This window comes from Astatotilapia calliptera, chromosome 14 (genome assembly GCF_900246225.1).
Source record: "Astatotilapia calliptera chromosome 14, fAstCal1.2, whole genome shotgun sequence".
Lineage (NCBI taxonomy): Eukaryota > Metazoa > Chordata > Actinopteri > Cichliformes > Cichlidae > Astatotilapia > Astatotilapia calliptera.
In genome coordinates this window covers 23,650,258-23,663,881 of record NC_039315.1, presented here as the reverse complement: position 1 = coordinate 23,663,881, position 13,624 = coordinate 23,650,258, and the positions used below count along the sequence as shown (strand labels likewise).

At 41.4% G+C, this 13,624-nt stretch overlaps 1 protein-coding gene across 1 annotated transcript in view; it reads right to left on the bottom strand.

Moving 5' to 3' along the window:
* The window catches only part of clmpb (CXADR like membrane protein b), a 96,745-nt gene that overhangs the window by 15,385 nt on the left and 67,736 nt on the right, over positions 1–13,624 (bottom strand). The window contains exons 3-4 of the mRNA XM_026193119.1: positions 11,090–11,294; positions 8,022–8,189 (exon numbers count right to left, since the gene is read on the bottom strand). Coding sequence (XP_026048904.1) covers positions 8,022–8,189; positions 11,090–11,294 — 373 coding nt within the window. The remainder of the gene's footprint in view (positions 1–8,021; positions 8,190–11,089; positions 11,295–13,624) is intronic.

Here is a 13,624-nt window from a genome sequence, read left to right as displayed (position 1 = left end):
GTCTGTCTCGGACGGGTAGCATCCATGCAGTGGATGTCTGGAGAGTGCGTCCGCCACCACTAACTGTTTACCGGGAACATGCTCAGCAGTGACATTGAATCGCATCAGTCGCATCAGCAATCTCTGACATCTCAGCGGCGTTTTATCAAGGTCGTATGAGTTGATCAAAGGCACCAAGGGCTTATGGTCAGTTTGTAGACGTACATGACCCATGCCTTGGATGTAGCGGGTAAAACGTTCGCAGGCCCAGACAGATGCTAAACACTCTTTTTCGATCTGCGAATATCTTTTCTCTGCGTCTGTGAGCGTGCGAGAACAAAAGGCAACAGGCCGTAACTCCCCGTCATTGTCCTGTAACAGTGCAGCACCCAGGCCATAGCTGCTGGCATCCGCACTGACAACTGTTGGTCGGCCTGCATCATAATAACAAAGTGCTGGTGCAGCCACGAGCATTGCTTTTGCTTTGTTGAATGCTTGCTCCTGAGGCTCGCCCCACACCCATACAGTCTCTTTTTTGAGTAGATTGGAGAGGGGGTGCAGCACCGTGGACAGGCCTGGCAGGAATTTTCCAACATAGTTTATTAATCCCAGTACCTGCCTGAGTTGTTCTACATTGGTGGGGCTGGGCATCCTGGCAATAGCCTCCACCTTGCCATCATCAGGTTTCACACCATCCGCACTGATGATGTGACCGAAGAACTGTAGTTCATTCTTTCCAAAGTGGCACTTGGACCTGTTGAGCTTAAGTCCTGATGCTTTGATTGTCTGTAATACTGCACCTAAGCGTTTGTCGTGTTCCTCTTTGTTAGCCCCGAAAACCAATATGTCGTCCATCACGACGACAGTCCCCTCTAGGCCCTTGAGCAAGGTGCTCATGAGCCGCTGGAAGATCTCGGGTGCTGAAGTTATGCCAAATGGCAGGCGTCTGAAGCAAAACCTGCCCATGGGAGTTATGAACGTGGTTAGTTTTTGGCAGCTGGGATCCAGTGGTATTTGCCAGAACCCACTGGAGGCATCCAAAGTGGAGAAAACTTTAGCCCCTGCTAACTTAGGAGTTATGTCATCCAATGTGGGCAAGATGTACCGTTCACGCTTTACTCCCTTATTCAGACGTTTTAAGTCCACACACACCCTGACCTCATCCTTGTTGCGCTTTGGAGCAGGCACCATTGGTGCACACCAGTCTGTTGGCTCGGTGACTTCCTCAATGATGCCAAGTTTGAGCATGCGCTTTATTTCCTTTTCCACTTTTGGGAGGAGAGGAAAAGGCACCCGGCGTGGGGTGGTTACACTGTACGGCACTGCATCTTCGGTCAGCTCGATTTTTACAGGTTCACAGTTCAGCAGGCCAATTTCTCCGAACACATCCTCTTTTAAGTCACTACTGATTTTGTTAACTCTAGTGACTAATCCCATGCGCTTTGCTACTGTCTTCCCCAGTAGGTTACTTGCATATTGCCCTTTTATAACTGTAATCCAGTACTGGTACTTTTGGCCTTTGTACTCTGTAGTAGCAAGGAATTTACCCATGCACTTGACTTTTCCACCAGGGCTGTACACAGTTGGCTTACACTGGATAAGTTTGGGTCTCTGCTGTAGCTTATTAAGGGTCGTTTCTGTCATAACAGTGGTGTCTGCGCCTGTATCAATTTTGAAATCAACTGGACTGCCATTTACCAATAGCTCAATGTCCCAGTCGGCATCTGAGCCTGACTCCTCAATGACTGTTGTTTTTGGCTCAATTACTGCTCCTAGGAAAAGCTCCCCTATGAAGAATGAATCCTCATCTGAGTCCTCTACAGCCTCAGCCCTGACCTCTTTTAGCATTTTGGTTTTGCATACAACTTCAAAGTGTCCCAACTTATTGCACTTTCTGCATCTTTTATTGCGGGCTGGGCAGTTCTCTCTTTTGTCATGCACCCTGTTGCATCTTTGGCATTTTGGTTTACTCTCACCATGTTGTTGCTCACGTACCTGATGAGGTTGGTAGTAACTCCTTCTCATGCTGTTATAATGCCTCTGTTTCACCTCATTCACCGTGCTTTCCACTCGGTCTGCACTTTGCTGTTTGACTTGTTCACTCTGGCGTGCTAGTTGAATGGCTTTATCCAAAGTTAAGTCCGCCTCGAGCTGGAGTTTTTGTGAAACATCTTTGTCAATTAATCCAATGACGATACGATCCCGGATCTGCTCGTCTTTACTGCCGCCGAACTCGCAGTGCTGCGCGAGCTCGTACAGGCCCCGCACGAAAGCCTCGACCGTCTCCCCGGCCCTCTGGCTCCGTTTGTGAAAACAGGCGCGGTCATGGATAACGTTTCTCTTTGGGACAAAGTGCTCATCGAACTTTTGTATAACCAGATCATACTCAAACTGCGGACTTGGCCTGGCCTCCGTAGCAGCAGGAAACACAAATGAGCCATATATTGGTTCGGCATCTCTCCCCATGGAGTAAAGAAGCGAGTTCACCTGCACTTCGCCGCTCTGCATCCCTAGCTTGGACGCCACTCGAAAACGGGAGAATCTCTGCCGCCATATCGGCCACTCTGCCGGCTGTGTAAAGTCGAACGGCTCCGGAGGTCCAAATTTAGCCATTTCTTCGTGTAACTCGGCGTGAAGTCCTCAATTCTGACACCATGTCATGTTCGGAGGCAATAAGACGCAGGGTTCTCAAGCACGAACCACTTTTATTGAGTTGTAGCAGCAGTGTCTGTCGCTACATCAATTTCTGGAAAAAACACATATACACCGGTCCTCTAGCGACCTCTAGTGGCTTACCTCATGGTAGCCTTACTAGGACAACATAAACAGATTTCACAACACATATATATACCATCAAGACAGTGTACATCACTGTCACAACAGTGTTTATTTTCATTCAAAGGCTTTATGGTTTTTCCTATAATGGTGGGCCGGTCTCTAGTCAAAATGCCCGGGACGATTTTTTTGTCCCAGTCCAGCTCTGTATGCAGCTCATCTGCAGTCTGGTGTTACCTACATCTTCCTATTCAGAAGGCAGAATTTCCGAGTTCTGAGTACAATCGAAAGCACCACGACTGCAGTTTTTGTGTTGGATGTAAAAAGCAGGCTAGGATAGAATCAGGCGTGGGATTTCTCTCGTGGAAATGTGCACACTATTTTTTCCTTTCTATTGGTAGGTGGCACAGTGCACTTGTGGCAAGTAAGCAAGCTAGAAGACTGGCAATCTTGCTGGGTATCCAGTTACGGAAGCAACACATCAACAAGAGAATTCTGAGTAAAACCAAAGTTACTTTCCCTAGTAAACTAGTTACTCTGAAAGTAATGAGTAACTTGAAGTAACTGAGTTACTTTTGATAGAAGTAACTAGTAATGTAACTAAGTTACTAATTTAAAGTAACTTACCCAACACTGCTAGCAACACAGAAGGATAAATGCAAACTTTTTTCCACTCGATAAAAGTTAACGTGAGGGTTCCCGATGGTTAGGGACAAATGCAGTTGCATTGCAGGATGCTGTAAACGGACCAAACTTCAGTCGGGAGAACAACTGAGATAATCCATCCACAATATAAGGTTAGTTGTTAATATACTGCTGCACTGCCTGGGCTGTAGTTACATCGTAAGGTTTATAAACTGAGCTTTAAAATGAATAGCGGTAATAAAAACCGAGAGAGACCGACAGTGATCACTGATTGTTTTTAGAGGCTTGTTGTGTCATGGTCCTGGGCCATGTGGGCCCAGTATTCTTAGTTTTCATGTATTTTTGTATTTTGTTCTTTATTTAGGCCATGCTTCCTGGGTTGATCTGTTACGTTGTTCCTTATGTGTTTTCCCTTCGTGACTCTTACCCCCTGTGTGCCCCTCTGTGTATTTATGAGCCCTCGTCTCTCTTTGTGCTTTATTCTATGTTTTCCCCAGCCCGTTATGTCTGCGTTCTCCCCGTGCTCTCTCTCCTCCTGTTTGAACCTCTGTGTACTTCCTGCTTTACTTTGCCCATCTCCCATCAGTGTTACGTTCACTCCTGCCGTGTCTTGTTATGATTATCAGTGTCACCTGTGTTCCCCGTGTGCATCCACTTCCCCTGATCTTCCCTCATGTGTATTTAGTCTCTGTGTTTCGTACAGTCTGTGTCGCGTCGTCTGTGTTCTCACCTCCATGTTTTCACGGTCAGTCCTTGCAGTGATCATCATAGTCTGAGTTTTCTTAGTTTGTCGCAGTATTAGTTTTCCCAGTTTAGTTATAGTCTAGTCACGCCATCCCTGCTTTGTTTGTGCACTTTGTCTTCAGCCATAATAAAGGCTCGCTTTCTGTTAAGTCCACTCCCGTCTACTCACTTGTGTATGCACCTGGGTCCATCACACACACCACCGCACGGCCTGTCTCTGCAGACCGTGACATGTTGAGATTAAATAGAACAAGATAAAAGCATTAAAACATGCTAAAAACACAACAGCCTTAATAAAAGTAGAGCAGTTTGAGCCCTAAATCACTTAAAGACCAGATAGTCTGATTTAAGAATGCAAAATTCTAGAACAGCCAATATGGAAACTCTTGATATGAGTTTTATCTTATTAACTGAAAAGAAATCACGCTATGTATTTTGCACTACATTACACTAAACAATTTATTGTATAAGTAAATAAAGTGTAGGTTAGGTCACTCCTGTGAAAAGATGCATACAAACTGATGAATCACAAAAGATAGAACGTCAACTTACAGTATGCCTTTTCATATTATATGCTTGCTTATCTTCATTTTCTAACAGTAGATGGGAACTTATGCAGTAAAGCAATGGCTTACAACACAGTGGACTGTGCAGTGGACTAATGCATACATTTAAAGCCTGACAGCAGCTGGTATATACACAGCTACAACAGTCTACAAAGGTTGTTTTCTGTTCACCAAAGCAAATATGATTGAAGAGATTTTTTTACTTCCCCAAAAAGCAAATAAAGAGATTAAACAAGGATTTATTGAACAATGGTTTATGCACTTGAATTAGGAAGGATAAGAAAAGTGACTCTATTGACTGCAATCTGCAATCTACTGACATCTAATGGTGAGATTTTACACACTGTAACTTTAATGATACTTGAAAATAGGCCAGGAACTGCACTCCTTGGTCTGACCCTGTTCAGTCAGCACACACAGTCTGTGTAATATGTGAATAATAATAAATATGACTTTTCCTCTTTTCCATAAAAAGTTCCCAGTAGGGTTTTTGACCTTTGGCACCATGGAGCTGTGGGCTTTAAAAAAAAAAAAGTCTTCCACACTGTACCCTGTAATTACTGTACTTCTAATTTCTGAAAAAATACTCTAAAGCATCTTCTAATACTTCAAAATCTATTTGGGTGATTTGGACACGACAATGATTAACTGAAGTATAAAAGTATGCGCTCCAAGGTTCATGTTGGGGCCTTTGGGGTCAGGAGCAAATTAGATTTAGTCCCTCCGAAGGTCAAACTTAGCATCAGAATGGTGCGAAGGAAAGGTGATTGAAGTGACTTTGAACTTGGCATGGCTACGGGTGCAAAATGGTTTGATCTGAGTATTTCTGAAACTGCTGATCTACTGGGTGGGAATTTCCCACACGACCATCTCTGGAGGTGAAGGACAAAAGAAGAAGTAGCAAGCCTGAAAAAACACATCTAAGAGAGTCTTTACTGGACTGTGTGCACATAGATAAAATACAGATTTTCAGCCTGGTAACCTCAATTACCTTTTTATGCCTTAACCTGCATAATTTGTGTCAACTGCATTAGCCCTTTTAAGCATGAATTATGACAACCTCAATCTGGATTTTTTTCTTAAGTATTTTTATTCATCTTTAGGCATGAAAAAAAGATTTTTGAACTTCATTTTTTTTAAACATGCACTTTTCAAAGAGTTTTTTACATGTCCACTTAGGTGGACAACATACATTTTGAGTGGGTGGCACGGTATGGAGTGACACATCAGTGTCCAATGTAGTGGTTTATGTGCAAGTATACCATCAGCAATGTGTTTTTTTGTACTATGATACATCAGTACTCTGCATACTGCAACAGAGCACTGATTTTTCCTGTCATTTAACATTGACTGTGTTTGGAGTGCAATATAAGATTTTCCATTTATATTATGTTCCATACTTAACCTTTTCCGAGACTTAGGCAGGATGTTAAGCAGGATCATGGCATCACATAGGTGTTAAAAATACACAGTGGCTGATTTTCATGTAAACAAATAAAAAAACATTCTGATGAAGAGCCACTAAAGGAAGTTTTTGGAGTAACCCTCAGCAGTAATTTGGACATGAAATAGTTAGTAGACATGTTATTAACCCTATGAGGAAATCTTTAAGTCTACTGAGGTACAGAGCCATAATTTAAACTACAGGAAACAGTTTTATTCAAATACAGTTTATTGTCAAAATGTTCTGGTGCTGATCGGTGACTGCCTTTGTACAACTTACCCATCATAAAGTGACCAAAATATTGTGGAACCAGTTCATAGTGTTTAATTGCTTGTGTGTTGGAATATATTAAACACGAAAACCAGGAGCTGCAGAAACCCAGTAATGCTGAAGACACATGTAAGGAATTTATCTTGGTTTCATGATGCAAAAAGGGAGTTACAGTCACATATGATCAAAGAATTCAGGCGAAGAAGTAAAACTAGCAACACATTTAGGTAACAACGGCATAACTGTGAAGACCATGTAGACCAATTTCTAATTTCCACAAACAAAGTTCATTCCTTCAGACTTGAAAATGTTGAAGTAGAATCATGATAAACACTTCTCTCCACACTTGTCACCTTGGTAAATCAAGGCAAGCCTTGAAAGCCCCTAGAGTCTCATATTTCAGTCCCAACACTCATTTAGCAGAGCACAAAGAGAGTTTCTGGGAAACGTTATCAGAGGCATAGATCTGTGTGGGCAGTATAGGGGTGTGAGTCTGAAGCTGAATGCGATTAGATTAAATGTTCTTGATGGCTTATGCTTAAAGGCATGAAGACTGTTGCTGAATGTTGACCTCTTGTTGGCTCCACAACATCAGTGAGCTGCACAGATTTTACCTACACTACTAAAATTTACTTACTCCAACTGAATCACAAACTTTTTGGATGCCTGTGTCACATTGCAAGCCATTAAAAATTAACCAAAAGACCAATATTGATGGTAACAGAGGAGAGAAAACAGAGATTGGCACCCTGACGTTGTTTCTCCTGGTTTAGAGAATGCACAATAGGGGGGAGGTGCCCTGCTATTAGCTTTTCTGTTACAACCCATCCCTGTTCTTATTTAGAGGCAGATATGCCTGGTTATGATTCAAGAGGAATGCCAGAATCCACACCATGTGAGTGAAGTATGCCTCAAGGCTACTGCGGAGCCAGTGCCTCTTTGGTACAGAATATAGTCTGAGCTGCCAATCCAGTTCTGCCTATTACATTTGATTTTCTCCACTTTACACACAAACAGTCACACTGACTTCGTGCATGTAGGTATTCACTTGAGCCAGGCTGACATTTCAATGTCACAGAAATATTCATCAGATCACAGCATCAGCTCTTGTGTTTATATAAGTCATCCCAATAGAATACAACTAGAAATCACAAGGCTGTGTTCTGTTTGATTTTCTGGAAAAAAAATAAAAAACTAGTACACATTATGTGGTCCTGGGTTTACTGTTCAAATTTGGAGAGAGAGGCGAACTAAAGATAATAGAGGCATGAAGAATCAGCGGATTAACTGGGACAGCCTGAGCCCATCAAAGTGCCCTTGAGCAAAGTGCTGCAAGTGTTAATTATTCCAGTGAAGCAGCTCAAGGAGCAGCAGTAGACAATATAGCTGGCACTGGCAAATTTAGGTGTCAGTGTTTGCAAATGTATGAATGTGAAAATGGGAAGAGGTGAAGGGAAGATGACGCGCTCAGCAAAACTTGCCTTCGACAAGCAGCCTATGAAAATCACTAATATGAAAATGAATCTTCGTGGCATTCCTCTGCAGAGGGGTCGAATAGTGAATCAGCATGTAAGCGTAGTGCCGATTATTTTTCTTACCTATCAGCGCCAGGTTTGGCAGTTTTCCCAGGCTCTTGCCTTTGTCCAGCACTCGCTCCCACTTGTAGCTAATGGGGTCTGAACCATCGCTGGATTTGCAGCTCAGCTTGACATCACTGCCCTCTTGGAGCTTGCCATCCATCCGGCATCTCGGCTTGGAAGGCTTGACTGCAAGAAAACAAAAGAATCAAAAAATGCTTGAATCAATATTTGCAACAAAACTTCTTATCACAGTTAAACATAAAGTGTATAAAAGACTCACAGTGTTTAACAAATTTACTAAACCACATGCCATAAAAACAAGAACACACTAAACCTGTCATCTTTCAAAAACTTGTTTAAAGCTAAGACGCATATAACAAACTGAATTCATGTTTTTAAATCCAAATCTCAGCCAGCACACTGGACTTCTCCAAGAAGTTCAGAAATAAATCAATCACTACAATTAATGTTTCTGTTCACGAATGTAAGTAAAAGACTGTAAATTAGCATCTCAACCAAAGGAAATAATGTGCTTTATTTTATTCTGCTTTTTCATAAGTAAAACAGTGAATCTTAAAAATCATGGATAACAACATAAAATATATTTAGCAATAAAAATGTCAATTAAACAGCTTTCACATGCATACAACCATTACAGGAACATCAATAATTATTTTACAATTACATTGCTGCTAATTTAGGGCAGTTGTGACATAAACCTTACACTGCATGGTGGTCTAGTGAATTCGTTAAGCAGCATATATATTAATACAATAATTAAGCAAAAATAAATGCGTTCACCGAAATGATTAATTTTTAATATGTGCATATAATGTAGTCATCAATTTGCCAGTGACGCATGCATTAAAATATGGTTTCCATTACTACTCTGCAGAAAATCGTGGCCTACGTGTATCATGTGGGCTTGCCACAACATTTCCTATGCCAATTATAGGAACTTTGCATTTCATAAAATGAATCTTTATTTTGAAAGGGAAGGGATGACATTTTTTATTTTGAATGCTGAATATTGAGTTATGTTTGAAATAGACTTCTTTGAACATAACATCTACTGAAGCGGGAGTTATTTTATAATGTGAAACTGTCCACCACCTGTGTTTATCGCCCCAGACTAAAGCACTACATTCAAATGAAAAGCAAGAAATAAAATGTAGATAATAACATAGCTTGTTAGGCTGCATAAAGCTGAAATATTTGACGTAGATTGTAAACTTTATTTGATGTGTTCTATCAGTATTTTTTATTGGTGCAACTGTTTGAGGGATGTTCAGTTACCTTGCCATCACAGTCATTTCTGGTAACACAAATTGAAGAAAAAAGCAACATCCTCCCGTAGAGAATGGATCAATTCAACCCCAAGGCTGGCTGTGAATACTTATGGTAATATGTTCTCATGTCAAAGGTTTTGGTCATAGTCTATTAGCTAAAGGCTTAATACAGTATAGCTAGAATCTGCTGAGCCCTGCTCTGTTGGATACATGCTGAAAGGCACTGCTACACTTTAAAAGCATGAAAATAGCATACTGTTTCCCCCTCCCGAGTGACATATTTTTAAATCAGTGGTGAGCTAAATTTAAATATCTATTTTTTATTTTTGTCACGCTGACATATTTCCAATGCTGACTTTTGTGTTTGGCTTAGGATGCTTGTCAGTGAAGTTGCAGCAGTAGTAACTGCGAAATGCTAACATGCAGTGAATTAACAGTAGCCAGTGGAGAGAAAAAAAAAATCAGATAGCTTATGTGCATTTCTCCTTTTGTTTGTCTTTCTTTTCTCGACACCCTGCAGGCAGTATTCTGCTCACAGACTTTGTAAAGAATATAATGAGAGAAGCTGATCAGGGAGCATTGATGCATTCGTCTGTGCGTCTCTGAGCTCTGTCGGGGTCGGTTAAGCCAAACTGCAGAAGGAGCAGTTGGACGGCGTAACCTCAGCTCATAACCCCAATACTAATAAACGCAACATATACACATTTAAAATCTTCACATGCAAATCCATACGCTCATTCAGGCGTGATTGTGCAAGCTTGCACAGAAACATACCCGACCACTGGAGAAGCGCACAAACTATGGCACACACACACGCCGTCTCATGCCAAGCCAGCTACCAGCTCAGCTGCCAAGCCATTATCTTAGCGTAGGGAGCGCGAGAAAAAAATGCAAATGTTCGCCTCTCTCAAAATCGAAAGTGTCACTGGGAAGCTGAGGGCAATTTGTAAAATTCGAGGCACTAACTCACTGAAATGTCTTTATGGAAGAGAGAGGGGAGTGAGAGCGAAAGGATTAACAGACTGTTCCATTAGAAAACCAATAACCACGGGTTGAACTAATCTCCCATGATGTTTTAATAAATCGCATGCTTTTTTGACATTGAGAACGATCTCACTCCTCCCGCCGGACTTTGTGGCCAGCTATTGCAGCTGTCTGTCCTTCATAGTTGTTCAGCTATTTCTGATATGCAGACAGAGAAGCGCATTACCACTGAGGTAGTTGTATTGTTGAGTCATTTATAGCCATCTGCATAATGTGCAAATTAGAACAACACGCTTCCCGTACCAAAATGGGATTTTCTGTATTTATAAGGTCTAAGAGTCACTTGGGCAATTAATATTTCTAAGTAGCTTATCTGTACTTAAACTGATGTAAGCTAACTTTTTAACATGATGAACATCAAACTGGTCTGTTGTCTTGTACTGTATATGTCATAGAGGACACGAGTACATTAGAATCTAGCTTGAAATTTGCCCATGTAATGCAGTCTCTAACTCAATCATTTCTGTGCCCTGCCAAACCTACTTGCATGTTTCTGGTCTCACCTCATCAACAAACCAATCCAAATGGACCCAAACAGCACGAACAAAATCAAATCACACTGTCTGAATCAAATTGAATCATTAGATCAGTCAGCATGACAGAGGAAATGTGCCAGGCTAATGATCCAGTGATTAGGTCTGTGTGTGTAAGAAGTGTGTGTATGTGTGTTTGTGTATGAGGATTTTCCATGTACAAATGAATTTCTTCATAACCCAATGGTATGCGCACGTGCATTGATGTATCCACACTTACCCAATACAATGAGGTTGACTTGGCTCCAGTGGTACTTTCCCCCACTCTTGACTTTACAGTAGTACTCCCCCGTGTCGCTCAGCAGCAGGTCACTGATGAGTAGGGAGGCGTCTCCACCCAGGTACTCCCCAGCAAAGGACAGATGGTTGGGCTCAGTATCCATGGGGTCGCTGATGTACACGTTTCCCCCAAAGAAGGTAATAATCTAGATGTGGAGAAAGAAAAGATAATCAAGGATTTAGTTCAGACCAGAGACTGTTGTCTGAAATGAAATTCTTGCACAAGTGAAAAAACTCCTGATGTATTACAGCGAGGGATTGACTGATTCATAATTGCTCCGGTTCTACTTATCTTGATTCTATCTTTCTTTTGAAGGAATTCTCCCATTTCTTCCTGGACCTGGTACTAACATTTTAGCAGCTGGTGATGTCATTTCTTAACTGATTTATGCAAGTAATTCCCCAAATAAGATTTTCATCTCTTAACAGCACATTTGGTTCGCTTAATTCCTATGTCCCAACAGTATTACCCTTGATATATTTCACTAGTAGGCTGCCATTTACATTTTAAATAACATGGCTCTAATGGCTGTGTATGCTCAGTTAAGACAGTTCCACGTAGTTCCTCTCTGGAGGCACAGTCTTGAGAAAAACAGAATACCAGCACTCATGGGTAACATTGTTAACAATCACTTTTTAATTAACACTTGGGAAATAATATTTTACAAATGAATGCATTTGCTGGAATGCCAGTATCCTGCCAGTGTTCATTTAGCTGATTATCTGTGAGTGTTGTTATCTCTTTATGGTGTTTCCACAAATAAAGCTGTCAAATGAAAAAGAAAAAACCCCCACAACACCCTCCCAAACAATTCTATTTTATTATTCTGGCCCTAAGATAAAAGATTAAAGTGCACACAGTGGCACTAAAAGTGATGTCACCAGAAAACAACTTCAGAAACAGCAAAGTACATAATATCATACAGATGATACAAAATGGCTATAGAATGACACGTTTGTAACTCCCCTTTTCAAAGGATATACAAATAAAACTGAAAAGAAAAATGTAAAAAAAAAAAATAATGGAAAAGGTAAAAATCAGCTTTTAGGCCATTTTAGTCAGATTATGATCAGGCTTGGCTTCAAACACCATAATTCTCAATGATTAGTCCCTTTTAAATGAAATGGTTCTTATATAGTGCTTTTCTACTCTACTTGAGCACACAAAGCGCTTTATACAGCATACCTCATTCAGCCACTCACACCAGCACTTTCTTTTATGCTTTAGTACTTTCATTCACACACATTCACACTCCAATGGCTGCATTGGAGAGCAACATGGAGTTAGTATCTTGCCCAAAGATCTTTGGCATGCAGACTGGAGCTGCCGGTTCTCAAATGGCCAACCTTCTGATTAGTAGATGACCTGCTCTACTTCTTGAGCTAAGGTAGAAAGGTAAATCCCCTCAGAAAAAATGCTTGCGAGTCACACAGCTTCACTCACCACCCCCACTACCAGTATCACATAAACCAGTGAGTTTGTGTATGCTACTGCCACTGTAATCATAGAAACATTTGGTTATAAGCTCAAGAATATGTGCAGAGCGTGCCTGTGGAGGAAGCCCAGAAGGATATTGGCTATTACAGTTGGCTATCAGAGCTGGAGATAGGCATCATCACAGAGATCAGATATCCATAACAGGATAACAATGTGTTCATAACAGAGCTTCTACAAAGTACCAAACAAAGGCTCATAACACTGGCTATTAGGTTAAAGGGATACACAACCAGAGAGAATAAATGGCTTGTTCTCCAAAGACCTATCCAAGGTGTTTTCCCAGCTGCAACCATAACACCTTGGATAGGCAACAATGGGACAAGGACGGATCTCACCACAGCTGAGACTGAGTAAGAGCAAGGATGTGGTGTCATAAAGCCTCCAACTCCAAGTGGCTGGTGGACCTAAGAGCAGACCACAGCAACCTCTCAGAACAAAATCAATGACAAAGGTCAACAAAATAGCTGGGCAGTACCAGTACCTCACACGACTCATGCCTGTTAGTTTAAGAAGCTTACAGCACTCCAGAACACGTGGCAGCATAAATAACTGGGGTGCTAACAACAGGTGCTAACATAGGGCAGGACAATCCTGATCACAAAGGTTTTGTGCCCCATAAGGGCACAAAGCTGTTGAGCTCCTAGCTGATTACCTGCTTCTCTGCAACATGAAAGCTCAGGTGTCATAGCAACCGAGATTAGTTAGTTAATTAGTTTATTAAGATCCCCATTAGCTCCTGCAATAGCAGTTTTTTCTAACAGAAAAACTTTTACATAAATAAAACATGTGCTACATGAAAGACCATAAGATGTAGTTACTAGTCATCACATAAGCAAATCTCATAAAGTCATTGGAAACAACAGAGCACCAGCTACTTGACACGGCAGAACACCAGGACTCCAAGACCAGGCAGATCAACCTGAGCACCCGCTGTTCTGACTACAAGAAAGAGTATGAACCGGCACCCCACACTTACAA